The sequence below is a fragment of the Bacillus rossius genome, chromosome 1 (assembly GCF_032445375.1).
Source record: "Bacillus rossius redtenbacheri isolate Brsri chromosome 1, Brsri_v3, whole genome shotgun sequence".
NCBI classification, from domain to species: Eukaryota; Metazoa; Arthropoda; class Insecta; order Phasmatodea; family Bacillidae; genus Bacillus; species Bacillus rossius.
Window position 1 is genome coordinate 62,871,622 of NC_086330.1, and position 8,617 is coordinate 62,880,238.

The following is an 8,617-nucleotide window of genomic DNA, read 5'->3' on the forward strand; positions in this document are numbered from 1 at the left end:
TTTTACTGTGGCATCATTACTGTAAAAAATCTCTCTGTCTATGGTGGAAAATCATAATTCTTAATATGTATTGCTTTCTACATGATTCATATTAATGTCAATTCAATTACATATAACATAATATGGTTTTTATATTCGGGGAATAAATTGAATTGGTGGCAGAAAATGCCAAAACAGCATCTACTTTTACGGAACATACGTAATGAAACGATACCCTGCCAAGTAGCGCGAAGAGTTTTGATTTGGCGGGCTTCAGGGGTATGCGTCACTGGCTGAGAGGACGCGTGATAGCAGCGCAGTGGGGTTCACATGCTTCCTTTCATAGGATAGTGTTTTTACTCTTAACTTGCAGCCAACATATCTTCCAGCTCATCTTGGAAAATAATTAATTAGAATTTTGAAAAGTTACCTTGAAACATGACCGCGAATAATAATTACGCGTGCGCGTCACTATAAACAAAACATTTGCCACAGTGTAACCACTACTTCAAACAGTTTTATATAGGTTTATAACAAAGGTAATAATGTCGATACATTCAAATGAAATAGCTTTGTAACCAATACATAGTTAAAATGGCAAAATAAACGATTTTTGGGTTGTCGGAAAAACAATTACTTTCGTTCGAAGACAAAGTTTAACTATAAATAATACGGGTTTTGAGCATTATTGGCATTGTCAGAGGTACCAACTTCATGAAAGATCTTCCTAGCCCCTATCTAGTGCCAGCCCCTTCGTGTGCGCCAGGTATATTTGCGCCGCACTTGAAGGAAGAAGCGAGCCAGACGCATACGCGCAGATCTATGTATGTATAGTCACGAGACAACAAGTTCGACAATCGAGCCCATAAAAAAAAAAACCAAGAGCAACTTGCGATCACCACGCGACCATCGCAAATCAGCAGGTATCTGATCCCATCCAGCGAGCAGTGAGAGGGTGAAAAAAACATTTCTCCATCCCCCCCCCCCCCCCTAGCAACGAGAGACTACAAATAAAAATTCAACGTTCTCGGCCGCCACGCGGAAGGAAGTATGCGAATGTGGAAGAATGCTGGAAGATGAGAACGCAAGGAAGTTAGTACGCAGTTATGCTCAGGGGCGCAACAACTAAATTTTCAAAAGGGGGGGGGGGCATATACCTTTTTATAAAGAATCATCGATCCCCCCCTATTGAAGCGGGGGTTCCGGGGGTTCTCCCCCGGGAAAATTTGTATTTCAAGGTGGAAAAAGTTGCTATTTAAGCAGTTTTATTATCTAAAAATTGATTACACAGCTAGTGGAAATAACATATCCGACTTGTAGAGCACTTTCTTTGCCCCCGTTTGCCCCCACTTCAAGGTTTCAGAAGGGGGGGGGGCAAAATACCCTTGCCCCCCCCTGTTGTTGCGCCCCTGGTTATGCTACAGCGTAAACACGCACGCGACGGGGAAGGACCGGGTGTAGGTACTCACTCTGCGCGCACTTGTTGGGCACGGGCAGCGACAGGAAGCGACCCGGGCGGCTGGACGGCTGCCGCACCTCGTTGATGGCGGGCGAGGCGAGCGTGGCCAGCACGCTGACTGCCACCGCCACGCAGCGCAGCTGCAGCTTCATCTGCCGGCCACACGCGCACACACGCACCCTGGTGACCAGCTGCTCCCGACGTCCACACAAACAACTCGATCCAACTACAACAGTGTTCTGGTTGCTTCTACGCTACTTGCGGTGCTTTAATTTTTTCTTAACATTTTAAAGACATGGAATGTCAAAATACAGAATAATAAAAATAATGGTATACCTATAATTTAAATGTAAGATAAATTATTACATTATTTACACAATTTCTAAGATTTAAAATAAGCTTCAAGAGAAATGAAAGCCCTACTCATAAATTAAAGAAAATTTTTAATTATTAAAATAATATACTCAAATTTTAATACACATACTTTTATTTTTTAAGGACGGTCACCTAAAATTTTAGAAGAAAAATTTAATAATATTCCTGTGAAATTATAGTATGCAGTAGATGGTTAGGTAAATTTATTTTCTGTTTATGTCTTTTATTACAATTATCAGCGACACAATTCAACTGATATTTACGTCTATAAATACTAGTTATTAGTAGTTCTAATTTTCAACATTAAAATGTCATATACTGTAAAAAGTTTTGAATTATTTCGTGTATGCTGAAGATTTTTTAAAATTTTAAATAAAACAATTGTTTGTATTGTAATAAGTGGTTTGATTTATGCTTAGCTTGTCAACCCCCCTCCCCTCCAAGCCTAAATACTTACTGCAGAACAGACTAAAAAAATATATTAGGTAAACCATTCTAATACCTTCAACAAATAACACCGATATTAGTGTAAAAATTGTAAACACCAGTTTTCGAAACTGGTTGGTAAGATATGAAACAAGCCTGTTTCATATTAGAAACCAATTGAGCACAATACCTAAATGATTTACTTCTGGAACTCTTGTCTGTGACATATTTTCTTCAACTACACTTATTTTTTTTTCACACATGAATTTTATTTTTAATTTGGCTAGGTAGATTGGAAATTTTTGCATTAAATGTAATACACATAGTTCAATTTATATATCTGGAAATAAAATTAACACTTATTTAAGCTTTAATTTTATTATTCATTTTTCGCAGTTTATAATAAAGGTCAATTTTCAGAGTAAAAATGTATTTTGGTATCATTTGCACAATAAACTATCGGTCCCTTTATTCCAATGCTACATAAAGTAGTAGTTATACAAAATGAAAATATATTAGGCCAAAAATACCAATTAACCTGTGGAACTCCTATATTTAGGTTCAGAAGTCTCATTACTCTCTGGTATCTGCCATCCAAGTAACTTTGTTAGGAACAATGTGTCCAGAAATGAAGCCCTGCAAATAAAGGCGCGAACAGTGGCGCACATATTTGAATTTGGCGGGCTTCAGAGGACTACTTCATTGGCCGAGAGGACCGCGATCGTAGCGCTGTGACGTTCAAACGCTCCGCGGGAAGCAGGCGACGTGCCGGGCTCAGACGGAAACTGATTTTATTTTACGTTTTGTCTTCTAGAAATTCGGTTAGTCAGCCGGTGGCCCTGCACTGTAAACATAACTGCGTGAGTCGATGTTTCCACTTGTTCCCTTGCCTTGGGTTGGATACAAGCCCTAACAGGTGGTAACCTATAGGAACATTTCACGTAGTAATCATATTTAAAGATTGACTCAAAAAACACATTTTTTAAATTTAAAATATCTATTCATTACGGATATTCAAACCACATTTGTGCTTAATATTGAAAAAAAAAAAAAAAAAGGATAATGGTACCTAATATATTTTAAGTTTACGTTCAATTTCTATAATTAACGAAAATTGGTTTTAGATGGTTTAGATGTTAGATTTCTGAAAAAGACAAGATAAATGGTCAAGGAAACTAGTTTAATTAAAAATATTGCGTAATGAACCCTTCTCGCAAACAAGCATTATCACATTTATGACATTACCTAACACTTGTTGAAGTTGCCGTTGAAATGCCGTAAGCTGAATGAATTCTCTGATAAAAAATTAGGGCCTGGGCTCACACCCAATGATGGGTGATAACATTTTCATTTCCTTAGTTTCGTTCAGAAAATAACTAAAATTTGACGTGATTAGCGAAGCCAAGGTTTAAGAGTGTTTGATAGTCCAATATTGAGTGAATAAAAAAAAAGTTTTAATTCCTTTGCAATGCCTTGAAAACGTTTGCTAATATGGCGACGGACTTTTTACTCCAATAAGTAAGAACTAGCATTTTTTGGTTTTAGTTAAGTTTATTTCCATCTCAACGATAACAAACAAAAAAGACACAAACGCATAACTTTGCGCGTGATTTTCAGTTAACTTGGCAATAATTTCTTGAAAATGAAACCAAACCAGATTAAGCCATTGTTTTATGAACGAAACTATGTCAAAAACAAGCATGGTCATGGCTCTGCATATTGTTCAGTTCATAGAAAACTATTGGCGAGTTTAGCACGAGACTCCATTCAGCCAAGGCGTTACGTTGTACTTTTTTGACATAATCTTGAAACCCATACATGCGCTCCTAATGGAACGCAATCGTTATTCCGCATCTAATTTTTTTACTCAAATTATTAACTCACGAGTCATCGTATACAAATCATAGCTCCGTAAAATGATGGTCACAACTTCTTTGTGTGAACGATCAGGAATATTGTCACGGTGATAAACATACTTGCGTACCATCCACTCTCAGGTACGAGACCTAACAAGGAACAACCCTGCAACTGCTGTTATGCAAAGCGAACACTTTAACTGGTTTCTTCTTGGAATTCTGGTAGGTTGAGGAACTAACGCAAACGAATGTCACTTTAAGATATATTACTAAAATAAAATAAATAAAAAATCTTCCTTTAGCATTTATTATCATAATTCCACTACCAGAGAATGTTCACCTAGTTTTTCGTTTCATGTTCCCTTGACCTCAAAGTCATCTATATCCTTTTTTTATGGACGTGATAATCGGCGTAATTTTCAACAAAATACTTCAGACTTATACGTAAAATAAAGCGATGTTAAATATATATCGAGATCGTTAATGGACAAAATCTGACCAAGCGGTAGAAATGGGGAAGGTTATAAAAAACATAAACCAGATACATTATGGGTTGAACGACAAAAGTAGGAAGAGCATCAAACCCGGTAAACCTTCTTAATATTTCCTAAGACTTAGGTATGAAACAATTTTTAAACGAAAGATCCTTACTGCAAGGGGTAAACAAACTGAGCTCACAGAAAATATTCAATAGTCCCTTAGTAGGCAGAATATGAGCCTATCAAAAATTGTTATTTATCATCTAAATACTACTAAAAACTATAATATGACATTTTTTGATAACTTAAATTCTTTACGCAAAGGGCGGATAAATAAGTTTGTTTACCGCATGGGCGTAAATGGGTAAGTTATTTTTATAGGAGTTTTCACTAGCGATCAATGTAGAGCTCTTAGCCATACCATTATTACCGAGAATATTCTATAAGTTCTGAGAAAATGCTAGATGCATCTAATAGAAAATATTCGAAACATTTTGGCTGCATGTTATAAGCAAAAATGTTACTTTGATCCTTTTTGAAAAGTTGATTGATAATGATTCGTACATAAAGTTTCCAGAATTTTCTAAAATATTCTAAAATGTTCTGGAAGTTTCCAGACTGTTCTAGAAGATATATGAACTTAGAATATACACATGCTTTCAGGAAGAGCTGGTTTTTACAGTCCCTAGGTTTAAGTGAAACCCCATTGGGGAATGACTACATGATTGTGGGATAATCTAAAGCCCCTGTTCCTAACCTTTTCAGTCTTGTTACCCCTATGACCTATCAGAGTAACTTATTATATCCCCCCTTAAAATTTTATCGAAGAAAATAACTCATGCATACAAATAGTTTTTATTAATCATAAAATTGCACAAAATATAGGTATGCAAATAAAATTTCAATTTATGTCCTTAATTTTTTAATGACAGTTAATGCAAAGGTTGGAATTGTTTTGCATTCGAAATTTTTGTTAGGTTTTGTTTCACTTAACGCGCATCTCAATGTTCACATCGCAATGTTCCAAATTGAGACGGTTTCTGGCCTTTGTTTTTACTTTTACCAGAAAGAGATAAAACACAGCGAGAGGCCACCTACTTACACACACATCACCACGCTTTTTATTAGAGTACATGCAGCGTGAGAGAGCGCAAGCCACGTGGCGTTAATCTGCCATTCTACGTGTTATATACATACCAAAAATTACCAGCATTATTACCCTCGCAGAACCTCCAGGTTCGGAACCCATGATCTAATATGATGTAAAGTCACCCGAAAATTTTGGGAAACTCTCGAAGTTAAGCATGCGAAACTGGTGCGATAAATAATTCACTAGTTTTATATAGAAAACTCTTATCTTCGACTAAAATTTTTTTTGGTTTGTAGTTCATAATTTTATGTTGATTTCTTGAAACGAAACTCTAATACCTGACGACTCTTTGTCATCGAACCAAGTTTCCCTTTTATATTACAGTATTAATTGAGATAATTCAGTTAGCTTTGTGACTAAAAGCCACGAAATAAAGTGGTGACTAAAAATTACCTGAGACAAAATGAAGTCAGTGAATCCTAATGTTTGGTTGGACCTATTTTTGTGTATATGGAGCAATCGAATAAAATACCTTATAGCTTCCACCTTACAAGACAATGAGCTCTCCGATTAGAATCCAACGTGCGAAGTATAAAACTACTATATTTTTAATAGCTGACTCAATCTTTTTAATTTTGTACAGCTAATTACATTAATACGTTCAAGTAATCTCTGCCAACAGAAACCCATAATTTATTGCGAGGAAATAACATCACCTTTCTTTTGTCAGTTGAGGTTTATTTCTTGCTAAATAACTTCCACTTTGAATTATTTCCCCGCATCTTGGGCAAGGCGAGGCAATCTTCTGCATGCCGCTGCAATGGTTGTTTAACGTGTTGGATTACTCCCGCGAGGGCAGGAACGCCCACCAACACGACCTCCCTAAAGCCAGAGGGAAATGGATACGCCATTTCATCGCAACTTGGAAGTTTCTGAGGAGGATCTACATCGAGAAACCGTAATCTGGACGCTCAGATTAAAAAAAAACAACAACTGCATATTAATGAACCATGGAAATGCTTTTTATGTGACTGGCCTGACATTTCTAGACAACCTTGTTGGCGAGAAAGTATGTATGTGTACGAGATTGTAGGGAATCCTATTTTTGATCAAACTATGTATTATTTTACAGCGATGCGTAACTTTGTAAGCAACCGAACATATACTTTGCCATTTGTATTCTAAGCGTCGCGTTGTGCAGTGCGAAACGGCATATTGTGTGTCGCCCTGAACGCGCTCTGCCACGCAAAAAATACACTGGCCTTCTGTCTATTTTGTCTAAATTTCCGCCACTTCTTCAGCGGAGATAGGCACACTCCAGTAAGTTTACGATATTTTTTTTTTTCATTAACATAAGACGCTTCTGATTGTTTTTCGTTCATAACTAGGGACGAAGTCGAGCTCAGACGCCTCTAACACCGCGGGTGGTGACACACTAGCAATTCTGCCGGTGCAAATAAAACTTCCGCAGCTTTTTTTAAGTGAAACTTCTTTGGGCGCCATAAGAGTAAAAAGGCAGAATTTTAATACAACGCTGTCACATTGTTGTGAAACGTTTTTGACGCGAAAAGGACAGAGATTAGGTACTTGGCCAAATATATATATAAATATCACTATGCTATATACGTTGCTGGGCTCGTTTTCGTTCTTCACTTAGTGCAATGATTCGTCCCCCTCCCCCTAAAACAAAATTGAACGATTGAGATAGATGAATGAAAGAAAAACACAAAGACTATGCGTATGCATTTGTTTAAGAAAATAGATATAGGTATCCTATGCAATCAGCTGTGAGTGTCTTGAATTTTATAACTTATTTGCTACCAGCGCACTCGCGTTCCGCCTTGTTCAACCAGCAGCGTAGAGAGCGTTGTTGAGACAGTTCCTTCATTTCCCGCAAAGATTGCGCTAACTGTTATGAATTTCATATTTCGTTCAGAGATTTGGCGTATTTCAAATGGAAGAATTGTTTGAAGAAACACTTACACACACAGTTATTCTTTATGGTGTATTTCAACAGTGAGTAATATATTTTTTAGAAAACTGTCTTATTTCTGTCTCTCTCTCTTTATTTCGTTCTCTTTCTTTCTCTGCCGCTTTACCCCTTATGATAAACTTTCGATTCGAGGTTTGAATTGACAAAGAATTTTTCACTTCCATCACGTGTACTGAGTTACAAGCGCTATTTTTTTTGGGCTGAATATTCTTTCGACCGCTTTTCGTAGAGTGCACGATGCAGGTATCTCAATAGTATACTAACCAAATGCATTATAACCGAACATGTGAACAATTGATTTGGAAGAAATCACCGAGTATAAACTGGCAACCGGTCCAGTTCAACCACACAGCGTGCCAGCGGGCTCTCTCGAGCGGCAGGCAGTCTCCCTAGCTGTAGACTCACCTGTGTCTCGGCGCGGGCTCTGTTACTCGAATACGACGACGACGCCGCTCGGGGGAAAATCCTTGCGCGTCGCGGCGCGCGCGTCCTCTTTTATACGACGGCGGCCGCGGCGCCGTAGGGAGGGGCGGCGGCGCCCATCAGCGCCCCTAGCGGCGGGAGGAGAAGAAGAAGTCGGCGAGGAAGGAGGGGATAGAGATGGAAGACGCCCGATAAAGAAGGCTCGAGGCCCTCGGGAGCAAGAAGAAGGATGGGTTGTTACGTATTAAGAGGATGATCCTGATTGCTGCAGTGACCTTAACAGCTTCTTCTCCCCCCCACCCTCATCAGCCCGGGCGCCCGCGGGGAGTGAGTGAGAGAGAGAGAGAGAGCCTTGTGAGCGAGCGACCTTGAGCGGTCCCCACCAGGGGCTTGTACTTTCACTCTTCGTTCATTCAATGTCAGTCCGAGGAGGAGCGCGCGCGCATCTGCCGCCGCGCGTCTTCCGCGGAGCAGCGGCGACGCAGCCGCGCGTAGAGCGACCGTAGAGGCTCCGCTGCGCACAGCGCTAACATACAT

The 8,617-nt window shown here is 38.9% G+C and overlaps 1 protein-coding gene across 1 annotated transcript in view; it reads right to left on the reverse strand.

Annotated features, from left to right (window-relative positions):
* Positions 1–8,152, reverse strand: part of LOC134536808 (uncharacterized) — a 36,146-nt gene extending 27,994 nt beyond the window's left edge. The window contains exons 1-2 of the mRNA XM_063376753.1: positions 8,063–8,152; positions 1,449–1,590 (exon numbers count right to left, since the gene is read on the reverse strand). Of these exons, the coding sequence (XP_063232823.1) occupies positions 1,449–1,590 (142 nt within the window). The 5' untranslated portion in view covers positions 8,063–8,152. The remainder of the gene's footprint in view (positions 1–1,448; positions 1,591–8,062) is intronic.
* Between the last annotated feature and the right edge of the window lie 465 nt (positions 8,153–8,617).